The sequence below is a fragment of the Gouania willdenowi genome, chromosome 1 (genome assembly GCF_900634775.1).
Source record: "Gouania willdenowi chromosome 1, fGouWil2.1, whole genome shotgun sequence".
NCBI lineage: Eukaryota > Metazoa > Chordata > Actinopteri > Blenniiformes > Gobiesocidae > Gouania > Gouania willdenowi.
In genome coordinates, this window is record NC_041044.1 from 20810053 (window position 1) to 20834460 (window position 24408).

At 37.6% G+C, this 24408-nt stretch overlaps 1 protein-coding gene across 4 annotated transcripts in view; it reads left to right on the forward strand.

The window, feature by feature from the left end:
* The window catches only part of inpp4b (inositol polyphosphate-4-phosphatase type II B), a 330847-nt gene that overhangs the window by 148535 nt on the left and 157904 nt on the right, over positions 1–24408 (forward strand). For 2 of the 4 annotated variants that reach the window (XM_028466420.1, XM_028466336.1), the window contains exons 4-5: positions 2866–2983; positions 9130–9246. In XM_028466420.1, coding sequence (XP_028322221.1) covers positions 2866–2983; positions 9130–9246 — 235 coding nt within the window. Of the gene's footprint in view, positions 1–2865; positions 2984–3504; positions 3740–6906; positions 7071–9129; positions 9247–24408 lie in introns of those variants that run through there. The other 2 variants (XM_028466506.1, XM_028466586.1) reach the window with 2 other exon arrangements.

Here is a 24408-nt window from a genome sequence, read left to right on the forward strand (position 1 = left end):
GAATGAATTTCGGTGCATCTGGGCAATGGTATCGAGTCGGTGTGTGACGTCATCAATCAGCTGTGCAGCGACAACAGCGTCAGCGTGCGGATAAATGTAAACAATTGTGAAGAACAGCTGTTGGAACTCGCACAGGAAATGAAAAGGTCGAAGAGATATAGACAATAGTTCAATGTCTAGGGAACAGACCCTGTCTCAGTCAACAACGGTTTTACAGTACCTCTTATTGTTGCTTTCCTTACTTTAAAAATCACTAGTACAGTGCCCGTCGGAGGTTTGTATTCATATCGTATCATTTTGTGTATTTTTGTGTCTTTTTTGGTGTAGTTTTGTGCATTTCTGTTGTCATTTCAGTGTATTTTTTGTATAAATATTTATTTTAGTGTATTTTGAGTCATTTTCATATTTTTGTTGTCGTTTGGTGTATTTTTCTGTTATATATGTTTTTCAGAGTCATTTTGTGTGTTTTTGGAGCCTTTTTGTATATTTTTGTGCATTTCTGTTGTCGTTTTGTGTACTTCCTGTATAAATATTGTTCAGTTTTTTGTTTTACGTCATTTGTGCATTTTTTGTATAATTATTGTTTTTGTTGCTATTGTAGTGTGATTCTGGAGTCATTTTGTATCTTTTTTTTAGTGTAGTTTTTTTTTTTTAATTTCTGTTGTCTTTTGTGTATTTTTTTGTATAAATATTTTGTTTTGTGTATAGTTGTACACACCTGATCGACGTGTGTGTGTGTGTGAGAAGACTCTCTACCTGGGACTCTAATCTCCTCCGTCGTTTCTCTCTCACACGTGCTGCGGAGAAAGAAGCTTTCAACACAGCAGCCATTGCCCGTCAATAACTTCTGGGTGAGGTCCGTCCGGTCTAAATAGCAAAACGGTCAAACTGGCATGAAAATAAACCTCATGAAAAGTCATCACCAAATTTTAAATAACTATGAAATATTAACTTAAATAACTTTTAGCAGTACAAAAACGTTTTTAATATTGACTTTTTTTTTTTTTTTTTTTTTACCCAAACAAACTGCGACACAGTGACATCATGAACCCGGAACCGGAAGTAGCGCGCTCAATACCGCGTTCATTACCGAGAGGGCCGTGATCTTAAAATTAACATTTTGAACGTTTTTCTGCACCAAATTACTCCACACACTTGGGGTATTTAGAACCCATTGACTAAGTTTCAGGTCGAACTCATACCGTGTCACGGAGATATTTTTTCCACAAACACACACACACACAGACCTTTTTTGCTTTTATAGACTAGTTTTCTGTAATGTATGTTTTTTGGAGTAATTTTGTGTGTTTTTGGAGTCTTTTTGTATATTTTTATGCATTTCTGTTGTCATTTTGTGTACTTTTTGTATAAATATTGTTTAGTTTTTTGTTTAATTTTAGTATATTTTTATTATAAATACTGTGTGCGTGTGTGTGTGTGTCTACATCCATCTACTCCGTGCACATGCATCAGCCATGTGTGTGTGTGTTTACATTGTAGCTGCTAGCATCTTTCTTAGCACATAGAATAATATAAACAGAAACACTCACCGTTGTGCAGAACAAACAATAATCATAGTTGAGCCGTGTTGTGGATCCATCCGCTCACAAAAACATTACATTCCTCTGTCTGAATAACCAGATAGTTTGTGATAAGGTTGGCTAACGACCGTCAGCACAGTCATGGAGACGAAGGAAGAAGTGAAGTCCGTGACCCCAGATTTAAAGGAAGTTTGGAATCACGAGAATAATATTAAATAACCATGAAATATTAAATAACAGGTGCACACACTCCGGGTATTTGGAAGACTAAGTTTCAGGTCGAACTCATCGGGGAGATATTTGCTCCACAACCACACAGAAGTTTCTCTCTTCTATAGATAGATAGATTGATATTTTTGCTTTTTATCGTTTCTAGTTTTCTCAGTTGTTTAAACATTCAACTTAAGTGCACATTAAGTGCATAGTAAGAATCTGCCTTCACTGACCTTTAAATGACATTCTTCCCTCATGTTGGCAGGATTTCTTTCTATTATTTTTTTAATAGTGTATTATATAATACTGCAGTAAAGACAATCCTATGGTTGTTTTTTAATCCAGAATTATGTTTCAATTTCCAAAAAGGCCTTGGGAAACTATCCAAATGTTTTTTTTAAACAAAACACTACTGTTCTAGCATACAAAATGCCCATTAATGCATAAAACTCATACTTGCATGTAATTTAGTGATTCAACGCCGTTTCTCATCTGAAGAGGATCTGAACACTAGATTTGCATCTTTTTGAACAAAACCACAAAATGAAGGTTTTCTTTGCTCCGTGTTTCTGAGTGCTATGTCAATGAAATGTCTCATTTTGATATCGAGAAAAATCTGTGAGTTTGATTCTGTTAAAGAGCGTCTTTCAAGATTTTTTTTGGATGCAGTTTCCTTGGGTCTGTGATGCCATTGTCATTGAGTGATGCACAACTTTATATGTGTGAAATCAAAGTTCTAATAAAGCTGATATCATACTGCCCTGGGGTTGCTCGGGCAGCAATCTAATATTGCATTGTAAATATTTATTTCTGTCTTTTATTGTTTAAAGGATAATGATTTTTTCTAGTCAATTCCTTTATTTCCACATGGTGATGCAGCTTTTCAGTCATAGATCTGTTTTCACTCTTACTGTGTTTACTTTCTGCAATACCGTTTCATCTTTTGTCACGTCTTCCATTTGTGGCCCAGTGTTGTGTGATTTGTGTCACTTATGCGTGCTTTCTAAAAGAACATCCTCTGCTGCCGTGACTTATCCTCTTTCTTCCTCTCATCTCCTGTTTCCTCTCTATCTTCTCCCCCCTGCCTTCCGCCTGCTCCTCCTCTGCGCAGCCTGTATGATCTGGTGGCCTCGGGCAGAGAAAGGAAGCCCAATGCTTTGGTCCAAGCTACTGTCGTTGATCCCTACAAACAGTGCCTCCTGTCTCATAGCTGCACAGAGATAGTTGGGGTAGGCAACATATACTCACGCACGATAAAAGCAATTCTTTCCCTGTCCCTCTGTGACATTTGCTGTGTCTCTAGGTCACTGAAACTTGCCTGTGTTTTCTTTTTTTTCTGGTATTCCTTTTTACTTTGAGTCACTGAATTGGAGCCGATGATGGCTTGAACTTTTACAGCCTGTGACAGTTTTGAATTGGACATCTAACGGTTTGTAGCCCTCCACTGAAGAGAGAGTGTTTATGGGATTGATGTGGTTATTTACAGCGTGGGTGTTTTTTGTTCAAATTTGTCTGTAGAGTGGCTCTTGAAGCCACAACGAAAGTGTTTTTTTGGGCAACAGCAGCTGCCCCCTGTCCCACTATGGACCTATGGAACACCCACTTAAACACACGGTGCACAGACAAACCAACAACGCTGACTTTTTCTCCCCCCTTCTTCCCCCGTCATACAAAGGGCAACCGTTGCCTGGTGCATAAAAGGCAGGCACAATTTTTCCCTCTTAATCCAGTAGAGTTTAAATTACCCTAACTGTCTTGACTGATTTTCTCTGCCTTTTTCCCCAGTCAGTGGAGCAGCAGTGTGTGTGTGTGTTTTGGGCATGAGTGAGTGGAAACACAGGATGTGGTAGGGTACTGTGTGCTTGCTCAGTCAGCTCTGCAGCCTCTCTAAAGTACTCCTGGAGTTTTGATTTTGTTGCTGTAAAGTTTCAGGATTTGTGTTTGGATCAGTGAACATGGACTGCTTTCGACTTCACAAAAATGGGGTATGTGAAGATTCCTTTTTTTTTTTTTTTTTTTTTTGTTAAAGGAGATGATTAAATCTAACAATCAAAAATGTGAAGTATCTGTGCTGCATTCTCAGATTAAGATTTCAGTCTGTTTTACTGCTTCCATTGGCAGAAATATCTTTTACATTGTAATTTCAAAATGGCTTTTTCCTTCTGAGTGACCATCAGGTGTATTTATTTTTAAGATTAAACTGTGCATCCTTTGCTCTGTCTTTGTTACTCTCACAAAAACCAGTGCAAAAAAAAAGGTTATTCTTGTTAAAATGGTAGCATAGGGTACCTGAACATCTAACATGGACAGCAACAGATGTTCATTAACCTGTGCTACAGACCTGTATGTCTAAGTGAGAGAGTGAGAGGGAGACAGAGAGGGACTTTTATGAAGTCGGCCCAACTCCTCCTTCTGCTGCTCCTGTTGTCACGTTCCCAGGATTCCTCCTCTCACAGCTGCTGTCGGCTTTAGAGGACACTGGTTGGCTTGTTTTTTTTTGAAAAAGCTACAGCTTAACCCTCTCATGTGATATGTGTGTTAAGAGGGCGCAACTGTGTGTGATAGAAGGGTTTCATTTAGAAGATACATGACAGCATGCCTGCTGGTACCAATACACTGTGCAAAATAAAAGATTCAGACCACAGTCAGGCTAAAATTAGAAACATTTATAGAGTGGTAAATATTTAAAGTCAGACAGAGCAACCAATAGTATTCACACAAGGATTTCTTTTCTAAGTCACTGCACTTACTATACAAAGAAAACTAAACTGAAAAATGGTTTAGCAGTAATAATGTTCTAAAGATAGCTGTAGTAATCTTTATTTCAAGCTCTATCAAATGAGTATATGTATGTACAGTATGTACAGTATATATATACAATACTAGAGGTTTAGTCTGGTAATTTTGGTCATAAGTCATGGTTAAGTAGCCACAAGTCCTCAACAAATGCTCATCAAGAAGATACGATTGCCACCATCTCACCTCCTCCACAGGCTTGTGGTATCCAGGGTTGGGATCAATTATAATTGTAATAGCGTAAGTGATCATTAATTACAATTACGGCGTAATTGTAATTATGTAAAAAATAGGTTTCTCTCGTAATCTGTTGCTGTAGTAATCAGAATTAAGTTGTAATTGAGTTTAGATAGTTGACTTTGTAATTGTAATTGCCTTGACTATTTTACAAAAATGTAAATTAGAATTTAACGTAAAGCCTAACAAGGTAACCAGTAGATAGAAAAGAAATTAGATGATGGATATTTGTTTTTAGATGCTAACAGAAAGCTAACACAAGAGGAAGGTTAACTTTTATCAGGTTATTTGTTTCAGGCTCAGTAATTGTGATTAGTTAGTAATTAACTTTAGTAATTGAGAATACAATTGTAATTGACTTTCTGTGGATAAAAAATAATTGTAATTTATTTGTAATTGGAAAAAATGCTGGTCACTGTAATCGTAATTGAATAGTACGTAAGTAATTGAAAATGTAATTGTAACTTAAAAATGTAATTGACCCCTGGTCGTGACGCAACAGTGTTGCATTGGATCTGCCAATGCGCAACATCTTTGATGAAAATGTCCTTCTCGGAATCAGTAGAATAACCTCTTTGTCTCCTGTTCACTGCTGTCACGCAGAACTACCTGCAGCAAATGTTTTTAAGGAATTTCCATGTCTTTACTGGAAATCCATAAAACACGACTCATGTTGTAAACATGACTAGTAGAGGTCATCTGATGTGTGATAAGGTGATGTTTTTTTGGCTACATACATTGTACAATATTTGTGAACATTTTGTATGTTGCTTTACACCAGTAGCTCCAAACCAGGACTATGTGCACCCCCAATGCTACTTAAACATGTTGCAGGGGGTACTTTGAAACATTTATGAATTTATTAACAACATGAGTAATGATATCCTATTACAGACACTGCATGTGTTTACAAGACAGTTTTCCCCACCACTGACATGAAACGGCATCACTGGAAAAAATTATTAATAATTTCCCCATGATTGTTTCTAATATGTTGAAGTTTATCAAACTACCAAACATTTGAGCAAATATATCCCCAAATAGATTCCTGGATATAAAATATGCATGAATGTACACTCGGAAAAAGTTAATTACTTAATTTTACTAGTTACATCTCTGAAGACGATGATAGAAACTAAAGATCAAAAAAGCAGGGCCATACTCGCAGGAAGTATGTTGTAAATTAAAGTAAACTGTACAGGTTGACATGTACTGTATGAACTACTGATGCTCTAGCTGTAAAAGAGAGGAGCGATTGGTGGTCCATTCATTTTAAGAGAGGCTTGGGGGGGGAATAGTCATTAGATTATTATTTACTGTATGACTCCTGACACAATCATAGATAAAGACTAATCAGACCAGAAGATTTTTTAGGCTCAGCTTTCTTATCTTGACTTTTTTAATCTTGACTGACAGGAAAGGAGGTTGACGTGGTCCATCGCTGGTGAATTTCTGATATTACAAGTTGGGTCTGTTGTGCTCTTAGATCCCAGCCTTAGTTTAAAGTTTCTATTGGTTTTTCTTTCGCCTCTATGACAGGTCCAAACAACCTCGTCAGTTTTTGTTTTTAAGACTCACATCCATAAGATGTTCCCATCTGCAGACCAAATAGCTCACTTCAGATGTTTGGAGCTTTTTGTTCAATTTTGACCAAAGTCTGATAAATGTTGCACACAGAGCTTTCAAGAGTAGTTGGTATGCCTAAACTCACGTGAGGAAAATCAAAAAGGTGTGCAGGTAGAAAAATCTGACATGAACTCGATTTGAAAAATGATATTTTTTTATTTACCAGAATATACTCGTCAGTATTTAAAGACTGACTGATTCTAATGTGTGCACAACAGCACCAGGAGTGATGGAACTGGAGAATAAGTACCACCACTTCTTGCAATGCAAAAGGATTCCAGCTAAGCATAGACTCCCTGCTTGGATTTGATGCAATCCAGCTTCTCTGTGTACAATAATATGACTGGTCAAGAGAGGGTGAAAACCCTGTGTGGATAGACTCATGTCAGAAGAGTAGAACTTCCCCTCCAAGCCAATTACAAAGAAACACAGACCCTCCTTAATGCCCTAAATTGGCCATTCCTCTGAGGTTTGCAATCCATTTGGACTCCGAGGCAAGAGAGAGGCAGCTTTTTCCCCAAAGCATATGTTGACCACTTGGATGACTGACTAGTTTATTCAGTCTTTAAATGGAGACAGGCTCACCAATTTAGCTCATCTCAGCCTATCAACCACACTAAGAAGATTTATACACAGCAGAGGTTGGCAAGTATGCTGGTAAGGTCTGAATAGGGGCTATTCAGTGTGTAAAAGAGGGGGTTGCAGGGGTATGTGTGTGTTTTTACCTGCACCGTCACGATTATAATACTGTTACTGTACTCTATTGATAAAATCTGCACACTTGGCTCAAAGCTAAGCATTGGTTCCACTGTGTCTGCACTGGTTGTGTGTAGAAGATGTTTCTGCACACAAGCTGCAGAGATTCATTGCTGGGCGGCAAAGGGCTCTGGTGTTAATGTTACCATGTCGGGGTAGAAGGAATCAAAGGTGATTGACTTGTAGCCCATGGGGATTATTGAAAGAGCAGTGTGATCAATGGTGCAGTAATGGGGTGATGCGTTTCTTCGCACTGTGTGCTGAACACAAAAGTGTGCTTTTTGTGGGTTGGGGAGCATTTTTTACAAAGACCTAAGATTGTGATTCAAGCTCTGGCTCTATATTGGCAGTAATCTTAGCTCAGAAACGGTGGCTGATAAAGCTTTCCTACTGCTGCAGAACTTCATGTAAAGATGGTTTAAAAAACGTTCAGCAATAGAAGAGAAGGGAACACTTTACTTAAGTTTTATACATAAGGCTGACATTACGATGTTCTTATCTTTCATTTGCACAAATAGGATGTCATTAAGGCTGTCATTAAGTGTCGTTCGCTAAATTATGACTCCTTTGGAGCTATGTTGGCATTTTTTGGGTTAGGTAGAGGGATCTAGTGGGGTTAGGGTAACGAACGACACTTAATGACAGCTTTCATGACACATTATTCATGCTAATAACAGGTGTCATGTCATAATATCAGCCTTTATGTGTAACTCTACAAGTAAAGTGTTACCAAAGTTTGTTTTAACCATTGATCCAAACAACTGTACATATGGTCTTAAGGTTAAGTACTATGGAATGGGAGTAATCCAGTTGTTATGGCACTGTACTTAAAACTGCTGGTTTGGCTAAAAACTGGAGGGTGTCCAATTGTGTAAGTTGGAGTCAATTTGCAGCATAATATGTACGGTGTTGTTTTCTAAAGGTCTTTCTCTTCTTGTGAGGTTTAACAAGGTTACAAAGTTTATTATACATCTTACCAAATCTCTCTCAGCTATAATATTTTACAGCTACACTGCTCTTGTGTCACTCATGTGGTTTTTTTCTTTGTTAACTCTTGGGTGGAGACTGTACACTTTTGGTCCCCAATTTCATTTGTGTTGGTCTCGTTACCAGTATGTTTTACATATTCCCAAATGGGTGGATACAAGAAACGCCCAGCAGAGCACAGCAGAGGAAGAGGAAAACCCTGATGTAAATACAACATGCTTTGAAACGACGTAAACACACACCAGCAAGTGGCTAAATGGCTCTGAAGTCCTTTCAGAAAAGCCCCGCTGCTATTGGCAATTCAGTTACTGTAAGTGAGGATCTGTTGCAAAAATGATTTCATTGTTGTCTAAATGTGGTTGTGTTAGCGTTTACCCACTAAAGCATTTTGGGGCTTTAAACAGTGTAACCAGATGGAACGCACAGATTGCTTTTCGGAGTTGTATAGTAAAAAAAAAATCCCATTGTTTCAACTAATTTAAAGCTGCTGTTTTAGAGATATCTTTGAATAGTGCAAGGTAATACAAAGACACTTTTAAAAACTTGTTAATGGACTCTTTGAGTATTTGAAAGTTCCACACTGATGATGCTTTTGATCCCATTGCTATCCTGCCACCATGCCAACTCTCCACACACTTGTGGCTGCTGACATGCACTAGACTTGTTTCTGTAGTTTTGTTAAAGCTATTCGCCAACTCATCAGGACGTCCCTAGCATCCCTTATCTTGTGCCAAGAAGTGGAGGGTGGGATGGGTGGAGGAAGGGAGAGGGAAGCCTGAGCCAAGCTGCTGACTCGTTTACCCACCCAGGTCCACCCCTTCACCCCCCCTCATTTTCCTTTCCTTTTTCAGCTTCCTGCTTTTTCCTGACCATGTGTGCCTTAGTACTCAGTACGTGCATCAGAGTACACCACTGTCACACATGTGCACACATGCTGCGTCTCAACCTCTGACGTTGTCCCCCTCCCTGACAGGCGAACAAAGACCCACTGTTTCTGAAGGGGGTGACCTTCCCATCAGAGTATCCTGCAAACCCAGACACAGTAGTCAAGCTAACTGTGTATGATGCAAAGGACAAGAGCCAGGAATCGGTGAGTAAACACTGTGTTTTGCCCTTGTGTTGTGTATTTGCTCATTTGTTTTGCAGTGATGGAGGATTTATAATGCAGTTGCAGTGAAATGAAGGGTTTCTGAGTTCAAATGCAGTCGTAGTGATCCTTAAACAGTTTGTTATGCAAGTTTGAGGCTTTAACCTTTACTCTGGACAAAGATGAGAAATTCATCCAAAGTCCTTCATCTATTAAGAGATTCTGGGCCTATAAATGTCTTTACCCTGGAGGTTTATGGGTTTTGTGGAATTATTCTTAAAAATGGCTTGTGAAATTCTGTTAGTGCTTTCAACTTATTTTATGTTGGTCTTGTTTTATGTAGGTTCTTTTGTCAGTTTTTCTATTTGCTGGAATATCTGTTGGGCTTCACTGAATTATGTTGTTCTGTGTTAAGGTTCGTTCACACGAACGCGACTGAAGCGATCAGATTACATTCAAATCAATGTAAATGACGCAATCTCAAGTTATCCCCCCTCAAGCGACGTGACTTGCATAATTTGAGCGACCAGGTCAAGCGCGACCTCATCTCTCAAAGTTGAAAAATTTGAACACACACACACACACACACTGTTCCCTGGTCATTGTGTGCGATGGAGTGACCAAAAAGTACCACTATGTTCAAGCGACTCATTAGGAGCAATTGAAGTGACTGCAGTCGCGTTCGTTGTGAACGCACCTTTAGTATTTCCTTTAAAACTCCATGCTGAATGTGAGATTACACAGTAGTGCAGCAGTTGGCTTCGTCATTAAAGGATTGTAATTTTGAGTCTTGCATGGTTCTTTTTCTTCTTTTTCTCTTCTCTCCTCCTCCTCCGCCTCCTCCTCCACAGGTTAGTTTAGTAGATTCATGGGTTTTAGTTGACTTATTGTTCAGTCAGTGAGGTTTCAGTTTGCTCTGAGTTGTTATTTCCTGTTATTGTTCCTTTCTGTGATTAAAGGAACGTGTGTGTGTATTTCTAAATACTGCCAGCCTTTTTTATTGTGTGTTTGATGTATTAGTACGTTTCTCTTTCTCCCTATTGTTCTTCCCTTAGTGTTGCCCATCTCCTGATTTACCTCCCTTCACCATGTCAGATGTAATTGATCACTATGTGTTTGTTGGTTCATTTGCTTTATCCCTCTGGTCTGCTTTGTGTACCTAGGCTAGGATTTGCCAATACCTTTTTGTTCACGGCTTGATTTATTCTTCAGCACGAGTTTTTAATTTGTCTTTTTGATTTTTGTTCGTACCTGCATTCCTTGGATCTATTTGATTATTTTTGGAAACTTTTAAGACAGCGGTTTTCAAACATTTTGGATCGTTACTGTTATGGGTAAAAAAAAATGTATGGACCCCCGTCATAATCATCGTGTCAATTAAACACAATTTACTGCTATTTGTAGCCCTAAATACCACAGCAATGATCTATTGTTTAAACTTCTCTATTTAAATCATTAAGATCTTTGTAGTAGAATTTAACTTAAAAAGAGTACCTGTACCTGTATAGTCTTGTATTGAATATAAATGTGTTCAATCTTCAAAGTATGACTGTCCATGTAAAGAATGTTTGTTTTATTGGTGCACTGGTCCCCACATATACTTAAACACCTTTTAATATTACGACAAGTTTTCAAAAATTGTTTTACGGATCCCAAGCTAGTCTTCAGACCCCAGTTTGAGGAACCACTGTTTTAAGAAACCTGATTTTTTTCCCACAAACTTCCTCCTCTAAGGTTTGTTTTGTACTTTCACTACCACTTGGTTAATGCTTCCACAGCCCAAGAACTCAACTTCGCACCAGAGTTTTTATGCCATTAAAGCCCTTCATTGTGAATTAGTCTCGGACCAGAATGCTTACCTTGGGTTATAAAAGCGAGGCTATGATGATCAAAGCAGGGCAACTTGTACTTTGACCAGGATCACTTAGTCTTTTTGGGAGTTGAAAAAGATCCAGGCATGAACTTCTGATTGGACCAGGGTGTCTGACTATTACAGCTTCTCGTGGGGGTAATCTCAATGAAGCAATAATCCTAATTTCTGAAAACTGTTTTAAATCAATTCAAGTTTATTTATATAGCATATTCATTTACAGGACAATTAAAAGTTCTTTACACAAAACAAAGAACAAGCAACACTGTAGAGCTACTACATCATTAAATTTACATTTTAAAATCAAAACCAATAAAGCAAAATTAAAACAGCAAATATCAAAATCAATGTCATGACTGCTGTTTTATAGCAAATGTGGTTATTTAGTATCTAGTTAAGCGTCTGTCTTTAGACTTATTGCCATTTGTGTCATGGATCTACCTTTTTTTTTAATAAAAAAAAACTAAGCTGAAATTAAAAAAAAATACAAATATTATTTGGGACATAAGATAAAACTAATAAAGCAAATGCATTTCATTCTGAAATAAACTATGCATGCGTAGCATTTGTACACACATTGGCCACGTTTACATGGGAGCTTTAATTCCTCTTTAAAGTGGAATAAAAGTTCATTCCTCTTTAACCTGACCTTGTAAACACATAATTCCTAATTGCTAATTTAATTCCGGTAATTTAAAGTTAATTCCAAATTAGGTGGCTGGTTTAGTTTATTCTGTTTTAATTCCGAATAAGATAATTCCTCTTTCTTGTGAACGCTTAACTTGGTCAATTTTGCTTTAAGTTAATTTTGCATCATTTTTCGCGACTTGTAGTGTGACGCGCTAGTTGACGACATAATCCAAGATGGTGGTGGCACGGACTCCAGCCTAGACTATTTAGTAAGAGCTATAAAAAGGACATGGATGATGGATGGACGGAGGCATAAACATGCAGACTTTCACACGGACACACACAGACTGATTAAACACACACGGGACTCGGTAACACGGTAAAAGGAACATGCTTCACTGGACGGCTGGCACTAGGACCCGGAGGCGAGTAAATGGCGGTAATTAGTTCTGGTCCCAAACTGTTATTGTCGAGCTGCTGCTTCAAAACTACAATCAAAATAAAGGTGAAAACAGTTCTCATGTGTGGTCGTCTGTGTTATAGCAGACAATAAAAGGTTTGTGTGTTTTTCCTGATACGTCATGTTCTCCCCCTGTCCAGTCAGAGCCTTCCCAACCCCCAGGACCTAAAGTGGAATTATCTAAAAGCGGAATAAACCTGTTTTCCATGTAAACCTTGTTTGGGAATTACCATTTCCATGTAAACACGAAGCAGAACACTTTAATTCCGAATTATTTAATTTGGTTAGAAATAATTCTGAATTAAAATCATCATGTAACCGTGGCCACTGTGACTGTGGCAGAAAAAAGTTCATAGAATGAAGGGTGGAGGTCACCACCCTCCTTGTATTGTATAACATGTTTTTAAAGTGAAAAAAATATGGAACATTGAATTGTTTTGTTCGGTTGTCAATTTTCTGCAAGGTTGGACCAACATTTCTTTATCAATTTTAGCTTTGAAATAAAGTTCTGTTTTAACCCTGACATACTTCTGTCTCACTTTGGTCAGCTTCCTATTAGGGCTGTGTTGGGACCTTCTCTTTTTATTCAGTCCTTGGACAGTTTATTCAATTTCTTTCTGGAGCTAAATGGCAAAATTCTGATGACCCAATGCCATCTGTAGTTCCTGTAGAACCTTTGAAGTTTCTTATTGTGTTTTGCACATTTTGGAGTTGGACTTCTTCTTGACTGGCTCAGTTTTTTTACCTGAAGCATGTTGGTGTCCATCTGGAAAGCAGTGTTGGGAGGAATGCATTACAAAAGTAACAAGTTACTGTAATATATTTCTTTTTTTTGTAACGCAGTAATATAATGCATTACTGAAACAAAAATCCGCAATATATTACTTGTTACAATCACAGTAACGCAAGTTTTATGGAGATTTTAATGAATTCCACTGATATTCCAATGAAAAAAAAAAAAAAAAAAAGAGTCAAAACAGTGTTGAAGACACCACCGTAAATTCTACCCATTTCTGCCGCGTAGAGAAAGAAACTCTGCACCGACTTGCTTCCTGCAGAGCGGACTGTTGCAAATCGTAACGCATGGCCATGGAAACAGACTGCACATTTGTAAGGTGGAAGTACTCTCACAATTTCAATTTAATTAATTCATACCTAATGATATCTTAACATTAGGCTTTTTTTTGTGTTTTTTACTTAATAAATACATTTTTCTTTGTATAGTTTTTTTTAAAAAGAAAATGTTTGTGGTGTCACATTTGTAGACATCACTCTGTAATGGTATCAATGTAATAGGATTAGTATTTTAAAATGGCTTCACATAACAAATGTGCGATTAGCTACGTAAAAGTAACTTAAAGTAGTTTAACTCAGATACATTTTGGAGGCATGCCAACTCATCGTAGGATTTGCAACGGTTTGGCTTAGTACACATTGTCATTTTAGAAATGTAGGTCAACCCATCATACGCAACACATCATCTTTAATGTGATTTTTTCAGTTTTGAAATAAATCTGTTTGGTCAAAAAAGTTAAATAATCTAATCAAATGAATTTACTCCAATGGTTAGTTTAAAAAATCTAATCAAATACGTTTAAGATGCATGTTTTCAGACAGAGAAAACGAATGCAGGCATAGAGAGAACAAGCAAACTCCACACATAAAATCCAATCACTTGGCCACTTGGACTAGACCCCACACTCGGCACCTGATTTACAGTTTTCTAACCTGCACACCGCAAAGTCTCTGGATTAGAGAACTGACATCATCCACACTCACACAGGTGAGTACAGGTGCACCACGGGGCCGTGTCCTCAGTCACCCTCGCATACGACTGCAACACAATCAACCCCTCCAAACGATGGTGAAGTTTGCTTATGACATCACCATAGGGGTGTATTATTGATACTCACAATAACTAGACACTATCGGGAGGAGGTCCAGCACTTGTTCAACTTATGTTCTGGTAATGAACTGGTGCTGAATACCACCAAGACAAAATAAGTGATTGTAGACTTAAATTGAAACGAGGTAAGATAGATAGTTTCAGCAACACCAAGTTGCTGGGTGCCCACAACACGAATGATCTCACATGGATGATCAACACCTTCCACCTGAAGAAGAATGTGTAGCAAAGTATTTTCTTTCTGCAGAGGCTGAGACGGGACAATCTTCCTGCACAGCTTCTCAAAGCATAGTTGAGACAATTCAGTGTTACTGCACCACAATGTGGATCTCCAGATGCACAACTGTGAACAAAAGGGACTTGAGACCCACGTCATGGATTGAAGGTTCACAGCTTTCCAAACTGGTCTTGTTCTTTACCAGCTGACTCAGAAGAAAGGCCACTCTGGAGACCCCCACCCACCCAGGACAAGGACTGCAAGGTTATTAAACAGCTTCTTGCCCAATGCGGTCTTTATTTGCTTTAATAACTGCACATAAATGCTATATTTGAAGAAGCTACCCACAATAATATGTCATGGACCTCTTGTTATTGATTAATTATTGATACTAATGATACATTTGTATGTATTGCTAGACTTAAGCATCAGCAGATGAATTTGTCACTTCAGCAATTGGCCTCTGAAACATAATCCTATGAAATGTCTTTGAAATGAGAATACAATTGTTTAGTAAGATTTGAATATTCATGGTAAACAACATTTCTATGAGTGCTGCACTGTCTGCTCTCTGTTTACAACCTCCTCTGATGAAGCATTCCCTGAGCTGCTCAGCATTAGGCCACGAGAGACTTTCCTCCAGCAAGAGAAAGCTAATGTTTGGATGTGGAGGTACTTAAAGATATTTTAAGGTATTTCGCTAAAGTTCCAGCCTATGGAAAACATGTTGGTACAATACAAGTGGCTATCAAGGGAGATTTGTTTCAGAGATGCTCAATTCCACTGGCACACAATAAAAAAAAATCTTACAACTGATTTTTAGTACAGACTTTAATGCTGTTCTAAATTTGTAAATCTTCGTAAATTAAAAAAAAAAGTCAAGCTTGTTTTTAAAGCTTAAAGCTAGGGTAGGCGATTTTATCCAGATACACTTTTTAAGTTCTTGGTTGAAATTGTCTATATGTCCTGACAGAAATTAAGATCTTATGTGCTCTGAGAAGGGTAGAAGAAAATCCATCATCTGTAGCAGCTGTAACCTGTAATAACTTCGACCAATGGAAAAAAAACGAACCATTTTTTTCCATTCGTTAATACAAATCAAAAAGTTTATTTTATTTCTCATACACTCAGCACCCATCTTGTCAGAAAAAACCAGAAATTAAATTTTTTTTTCAAATGTATTAAAAAAGAAAAACTGAAATATCACATGGTCATAAGTGTGGCTGTACTAGCTCAAAAGGGTGCTTCTACTCAACACTGATCAAGGGGTCTGAATACTTATGACCATGCAAATGGCAGCAATGAAACAAAGAGTGAAAAATTTAAAGGGGTCTGAATACTTTCCGTACCCACTGTAAGAATGTTGCTCTAAACCTAAGGCATTCAGTAAAAAGAGAACGTTAGATTTTCTGTTTGCATTTAGACTTTTAGGACCTTCCCTTTCTGTTTCCCTCATCATCAGGACTCTTGTGCTGTGATTGACATTTAGTTATCCGGCTCCGCTACGCTGAACACTACATACTTGTCTGGCACTCATTAGAGAATCTCTGAGTGACAAAGGCATGACCCTGAACATGAGTTTGCACAATGCATCAGCCCCCAGTTGCTTAAGTGGCAGATTGAGAATCAGTCAGTCATTTAACGCTGCTCTTTTCCCAGCAAGCGTGAGCATGGGGTCAGTTTACTGTAAAAAATCAGCTGTCACAATTTTGCATTTCACTTTCTGTGTTGGTAGCAGATGTTATGCCCTGAGCAACTTTCCAAGAGCAAGCAGTAAAACACACACATGATAATCTCTGAATCAGCAGGAAAAAAAGTACACTAGCATCTTTTAATAATATGCAGTGTCATGCTTTGGCATGTTTAGCTTTGAACATTGACAAGGACAATAATAGTGTGTATGTGGGGGGTGGGGGTTCACCTTGGCAGATGGCCAATGCAATTTTAAAGTAGTATGATTTTCCCTGCCTTTGGCTTCCAATTCAGATATTCTGGGATGGCACTGGCTACATGGACATGAATATTTTAGGACATATGCACATAGAGCATGAGAAGACAATAAGAGAGGGACCAGAGGTGTGGGAGGGGATGTGACTGGGTAAGATATATCTCAAGTTTAAGAGATCCGACCAACAACCTTCGTCGTCAAAGGAGAATGAAGTGCTGGCTTTTTGTGGCACCAATTTTTTTTTCTTCCCTGCAGCCAGAGATTGATCGATTTCTGCAAGAAAAAAAATGCTTTTCAGCTTGTATTCTGATGAAAAAAGGTTATGACATTCCTTATGATATTCCTAAGGATTCACGAGTCTCTAAAATCCTGTAAAATGATTATTATTTCTGTAGAGCCGCATAGGAAGCATGTTAAAAACAACAACCGCAGTCTGAAGAAACTCTATGGTCCTCGCCTGCCTCTCTTCATTATGTGAGTGAACACAGAATGGATTAAAAGGTTTTGCACACACTTGACAGGCAGCATTAAGCCTTTGCTGCTAGCCAGCATAGTGCCCTACGTGATGCTACCCACTAAGCTATTCAATGGTAAAAAGTGTGTGCGTGTGTGCGTGCATGATCATCATCTAAGGTTATCACCTGAAACAGTCAAACAACACATTTTAAGACATGAATAAAAATAAAACTATGTTAAAAACATGTGTATCAAATTGGTTCATCCCAGTCACTGAGGGACAGAGCTGTAGTTTTTTGTCAGTTGTTCCCCTGTTGTAAAAGTGACAGTGCAGCAGTTTCTGGAAGGCCATGTCTCTCTAATCACAGCCTCATTTGCTGTTTGCATTGTGGAAGTAATGTCTCATTCAGTTTTCATTTGGGGAATTTTGTAACTGACCATGAGAATGTTAATATCTACCATTTGCATCAGTGTGTGAAAAAAATGTGACAAATGTATCACTGGTATTTTATGATCTTTTCATGCAATTAATTCATTTGGAAATCTGTTCCAATACAGTAATAATACAGGAATTCTACACAATCTCTAAAATGTATTTACACAAAGAGTTAAACAAAACATTAATTGAATTTGGATGGATGTTATATGTATTTTGATAAACTACACCTGCATAGTCAATTATAGGTCGAATAATCTGATCAATTATTTTTTTCTGACTTGTGTGAAACAATTTGAGGACCGATAGAGAGGCATTAAACAAGAATATGTGCGTTTTAATGTATAATCAATATGTGGTTTGAAGTTTAATTCAGTGTCCAGCCACATACCCAGATACTTGCCAGAGGTCCCCTTTGTCATTGGGGAGCCATTGTCAAAATGAATATTTAAGTCTCCAGCTTGGAGTAAATAGTGAGTGCCAAAAAGCATACATAATGTTTTTTTCATATTGAGCTTTAGGAATTCATTTTAGACCAATTTAGGATTTAGTTGAAATTTGATTTGAAGTTGAGACAAGTTGGAAACCTGAAAAATAGAGCAGAGTCATCTGCATATAAATGAACTTGACAATTTGTACACACTTGAGGGAGATCATTAATAAAGATTAAAAAAAATAAAAGAGGACCAAGAGTAGAACCCTGTGGCACACCTTTTTTCCATAATACACTGACCAGATTGTGAATCTTCAAAAACTACAGATGAAGTCTGTTATGGAGACAAGCACTAAACCATAAGAGAGCATTCCTTTTAGGCCTATTGCATTAAATTTGTCCAATAGTCAGTAGTGGTCTACCAGATCAAAGGCCTTTGAAATTCAATTATTTCCATAGTTTCTGAAACTCATCTCAAATGATAAAGTAGTATTTTATTTATTTCACTAAATGAATGTGGGATAATGTTTGCTATTAAACTTCATGGCACATGATAGGCACCACCATTCTTTCTATTATTAAAGTAAATGAAGACAGCATGCTGACACCGCAAAGTTCTTGTTTTTTTGATGTTTTTTTTTTTTTTTTTAGGTTCTACTTACAGTGACGTGTTTGAAGTGAAAATGTGTTTGTGAAGATGTTTATTGCTGGGTGGTTTGTAAGTGTTTGTTTTATGAGTTAGGAGGTCCCTGGTTGACCACAAGCTTTGTAATACAGCTCTAAATAGTTTGTGGAGACCTTGAGATACCTGCTAGCTCTGTTGATTTATTATGAAAAGTTTTATAGGTATCAGATGTTTTATGGATCCTCAGAGATAGGGTGATCAAAAAACTTTAGCTGGAATGTAAACTTGAATGAATGGATGGATGAACTTACAGTACACAATATTAATAGCCTTCATTAGTTCACTAGACAATATTGTGTGGCAGTGCACATTCAGTTACCGTGTTGTCCTTTTTGACAGCGATATTACCCAGGAGACTGTTTTTTTTTGTTTTTGTTTTTTTACAGTGATGTGTCACACCAATTATATATTGCTGAAGTATGTAAATTCCTGAGCACAGTTAATCTTACCCTGCCAATAATCACAATGTGTAAGACAGTGGTTTGACATTTTTTTGGCATAGCATCTTGCTTTTAACAGGATGAGTGTCAATGTTTCTGTAAGCGTGAGTGTTTACGGCTCGGGAAGAGAAATGGCCGGGGGAAGAGGAATGGGAAATGGTGCAGACAGTAAGAGAGGCTGAGCTTGAGGGGGCGCACACACACACACACACACACGTGCACATTTTTACAAGAAGCAATCTCCGAGATATCCAAGAAAAGTCTTGATAGTGATTGGGTGGACAGCTCACCAGTGATAACCTATGGGAGTACCGGTCCTCAGATAAGCACTGCCTCTTGTCTGATGGCCACTTTGCTTCCTTCACCATCATTGTGGCAATGTCAGACCAATGTCAGACCAATGTCAGACCAATGTCACAAGTGCATAACTCTGCTACATGAAAATGAGTCAAACTCAGGATCCTTGTTTTGGTCTTTTTTCTTTACTTCCAGCTTTTGTGGGAGAAGTATTGATGTACTTTATAATGTTACATGGCTATTTTCTCCCAAAAGTGTTTTTCCGTTTAAAAGTAGACAAAGTTATTTTGGCTAAAACTTCTGGGTGGATCATCTTAACTATTGGTCCTCCTAATTGTCAGTCATTCTGATGATATGTTTATGTAAGGGCCATCGTATGTGCTCGTGCCCGGTACGCATCGAGTCTTTGAAAATTGATTTTCATGATTGTTAGGCATGTGCAGAGGTGGGAAAATCATCCTCTAAACCTTTAATATAATACTACTCTAAGGCAGAAATGCCATTGAAACATTAACAAGTCTGCCCAGTGGGTTTTGTGTTATTGATGCCGTAACAAAAAAAAAAGTTCTCTAAAATTGTCATTTCCTGTGAAATGCCACATTAAAATTCCAGTTTTTCATTTAAGGTGGCCTACAAAATATGTATATCAATTGATAACATTTTATTAAATCTCTATCTTGCAAAACACTTTTCTGTCAAGTTCTTCTTGTAGCTTGTCTCTTCCATCAAAAAGCTGCTCTGAATTCTAAATAGACTTCACTAATGTCAAGCTTCAGTGACTAAATGGAAGAAACACCTTTGAATCGTGGTCTAATCCACCCATTCACACACTGATGGTTGTGTTTATATAGGCTTACCCATCAGTTTGACAACTGGGAGCAGCTCGGGTTTCACTGCCTTGCTGAAGGTGATTGAACTACCAATCTTGTGATTAATGAAACGCTCGGGCCAGGTCATGAGTCCAAGCTGCTGATCTAATGCTCTGTATCTCTAGCTAGTGAAAGTGACTGTCCAGTGTTATTTTAAGGGCCTAAGAATGCCACAATCAAATCCTAAAATCTATTTAATTATATTTTCTTTACCTGGCAGCAAACATCTCAAAGAGGAACAATGAGATTTAATGAAGTTGTACTTGATTGTTCACTCCTCGATTGTCCTGCAGCTCATATTGTTCTCGTCTGTGGCCTCCATGTGGAGACCAACTAGATAAAACCTGTAAAGATGCTCAAGAGTATTCAGTTCAATGTCTACAAAATTTTTGTTACATACTTTTATTATCTGAGTATTTCATACAGTAAGCTTAATGATTAGATATCCCCTCATCCATATTCCTTCACTTGTCATTTGCACATTTGTTGTGCTTTGTTTTGTTTTTTGCCGTGTTTCGTTTGTTTCGATTCTTTTTAAATTTAATTTAAATGTATTTAATATATTTGTATTTTTTTCTTATTTATGTCCCACTATTATCCTATGTTGGTATTTATTTTGTTCTCACTGTGTGCTATTCTATTGTTGCTGCAACGTGTGAATTTCCCCTCCAGGTGATCAATAAAGGTCCTATTCAACTCTATTCTATTCTATTCTATTGCATTTTTCAGTTGTTGTTTTCATCTTGTATTGTAACTATTACCATAGAGTAGCATTTTAATTCTGTTGAAAACTACAATGACAAAAAATGTCCAATTCATATCAGGCAGACATTGAAAGTGGTTCATGTTTATTTGATAATATTCATTGTTTTTTTTTTTTATTTTAAAGCTATTGACACGTGTTGTAGAGAGAAATTGGAAAGTAGACGGCTTGTATTACTGTGAAGTCGATCTTTTTTGTATAGAGTTTCTAAATCAATTTAATCATTAAAAGCACCGTGGCACTTTTTATAAATGCAGATTATATGCTTAATGGCAAGCCTCCAAACGCTGAACAGGATTTGGCTTCCACAAGGAGTAAATTTGACATTTTAATAAATTAAAAATAATTATTCCTTATGAAGCTCTACACCAATTGAGTACAATGTTCTCTCAAAACAAAGCTTTCCTAGTTTTCATACCAATTACACCTGTAGCCTGTTTAAAGAGAGCGTTAGAATAAAAAAAACCCCTGATCCTTGATAATTGAAAGTTTGAAACAGACGAGGCCTATACAGTACACTGACAGTTGGCAAATGGCTTTAAGTTGTGAAACAGGCCACACTGGAGTGATGTGGAAGTCCAAATGTACTGGAAATGTACAGTATCATGTAAACATACCCTGTAAACGTGTACAGAATTCATAAAAGCTTTAATTACTTTGTTTTTCCTTTCATATTCCTTATTCTTGATATTTATTAACACTTAATTTTAGAGATGTATTGCTGTTCCAAATAATTACAATTGTTAGTAACTGGTACAATCGTTGGGTTGGTTAGGTGGGAGTACAGTATACACTTTTTGTGGTAATAGTTGGGGGACAGTGCTGGGTAATTTAATGCAACAAAGTACATCTAAGCAGAGCCGCTTGGTAATAAAAGCTGCTGATGAGATGTCTGGTGGCAAAACCACCAGACATCAGGAGAAGCCCTTTACTTTTATGGGTAAAAAACATGGGAGTTATTGCATAAATGAGCTTTGTTTGACAGAACTCGAAAAGAACGCGATACCGTGGTTGCACACAAAGCTTACACTTACTCTTTAAATTGCCTTGAAAGCAATATTTATTTTCTATTTATTTTTGGAAAGGATCCATTCATCTATAAACCAGAAAACTAATGGTTTGACGAGGGCTGCTTGATTATAGCCCTACAGCCCTAGGTTTGACCATTTTTGAAGTTGACTCAAATTATGGAATTGTCACAAACTCCTGCCACACTGTTCTTTAGCTATTGTAAAGTTCACTTCAGGTTTGTAAGTCGATGTAGGTAGACTGCAGTAGATTTAGATTTCAGCTCTGTACTTAGATTTCTGCAATTCAGCTGTGAGATTTTACTTTGTTTACTACTTAGTAGAAACATTTTAGTTGTATTGGTTTCCCATTTTATAATAGCCTCCCTCTAGCACTGGATGAAGCTCTTGGACAGGTGGCAAACTATTACAGTAGCATGCATGGATTCACTGAGCACCTCACAGCGACTCTTCCATCTGTCAAGGTGCTTGATTTTATACAACCTGTGGCCATAGAAAATATGCTTATTGTTTATAGTTTAATTGACTTATTTGAATCGTATTTGTGTTGCAGTGTATATGTGCACTGGAATGTGATTTGTGCATGTTGGTGACATGCATATAAATGGGGCTTGGGGAATGGCCCCATCAAGCAGAAGCACAGAGTAACAACCTGGTGCTAATGTTTTTAGGAATCCTGCTCTTTGCCCACCACATCTTCGACCCATTTTCTCATGTTATCGCTAATGTCCTCAAGATGGAATTTGTATTGGCCAATTTTCTGACACAATATGAAAATGTATTCTCTGTTTTATTCCTCCATTCTGCTCAGCTTTAAGCTCTTGTAACACCACCTTGATTTTCTATTGATTCTATCAGTGATTGGTATTGTCACTTGCATTAATCAGCCACATGAAATATTAGGTCAAAAGTAAATTAGATCCCGGATGCCTGTGATCGTTTTTGACTGTAAAAAGAAGCTCATTATACATTTACCCTTGTTCTTCTGCTCATTTTCAGAGAATAGCAGGTTAAAAAAGTGCTTAAGAAATCTCCCGCTCCCTGCCTTTGCCTTTCTGTGGAATTTTGCAGTGCAACGGATTCCTTTGAGGAAAGCACTAGTGGAAAGTGCTGATGAATGTTCTGTTTGTGTGTGTTTGTGTGTGCATGTGTGTGTAAAGCAGCTATTTTCCATTGCTAAGTGAGCCGCTGATGGGCTTTCCAGCCAGACTAGGCTCTGACTTTGTATGTGTGTGTGAGCGTATGACCAAAAGGATTTGTGACTGTGTATGTAGGTTGTTCTCGGCTCTTTACAGCCATGCTCTGTGCATACAATTAAAACAGAACAAATATGTTCAAATGAAATAGGAATTTCATGACAGTGATAAAAAATGTGTCCTATAAGGTTTTCAGAAGGGAACACTTGTTTTTATAGCATTCGGCCCTCCGCCATTTTTGTTTTTCCATCATATTTTCTCTCTATGAAGTATGAATGAATTAAGGTAGAGTATTCCTAGCTTTCTTATATTCTGTTTTTACTGAGAAAAGTAGAGGTTTAATTAAAGTCAGCCTGCGCCTTTTCTAAAACTGAGCACCTAAGAAGACTACATGGACGATGAATAACCTCAGAAATGTTTTGAGCTCCCCCAGGAATAACTAAAATTTATGTTTTGATTTTATCACTCTCTTCACTCTCTTGAAAAAAAAAAAAACAATTTTATGTGCTATTGATGAGCTACACAAAAAGAAGTCCTTACTAAATCTATTCAGCTGTTATCTCACAGCTGGCCAAGGACAAATTGTGCATTTTGCACAAGCAGTATATTTAGTTGAAAAAAAATGATGTTGTTTCTAGGTGAAGCAGCAAATATGTCAATAAGGTAACCAATGTCTTTGATGAGCTGCGGAACAAAAATAGCTTGCAGCAGTTGCACCTCTCCCACGCTTCTCTGCATTGTGTTGTTAGCTTTGTCAAGGTAAAGCGAGTCGTGAATTTGCTGCGGATGCCTATCCGTAAACTTCTCCTCGATAAAGGCGAACGTTTCTCGAGGTTTGCTGTTGGGATGTTAAGTGTTTGGCCTTCTTGGCTCCATTTTCTGCAACGTCACTCTAACAGTCAACAAAAATTGTTGCTACTTTTATTTGGAGAAAAGTGGATAACCTGTCTGGAGAACTCTTTGCTCAAACAATTAAATATATTAAAGCTCGAGTTATTTCCTACACCCACTTGCTAACTCAAGGTGGTGTTGCTCTATTGCTTAGACATTACAACATCCCACAAATATGTCATTTACACCAGGGGTCATCAACATGGTTTCCGCGGGCACCCGGTAGCCCTCATGGACCATGTGAGGTGCCCTTTGGAGCTCTAGTCACCAATGAGCTGTATCTAAAATCTGATTTACTTTCCAGGATTGACGCTCAGAAAGATACATATATATGAGATGTAGTTATTACTAAGTAGTTAGATGCTGGTGAGAAAGTCGTTTAGTATTGAATTAAACATCTTTAAATGTAATTTAAATTTATTTTCACTGAAACATGTGACAAATGTATATTGCAGATCTGGTGTATAGTCAGTGGTATGTTTTATACATATATATATATATATATATATATATATATATATATATGGTAGCCCTTGGACTACAGTGGTCCCTCGCTATATTGCGGTTCACCTTTCGCGGCATCTGTGTTTTGCGTATTTTTTTTACAGTGCAATTTTAGATGCATTTTTTTTTATATATA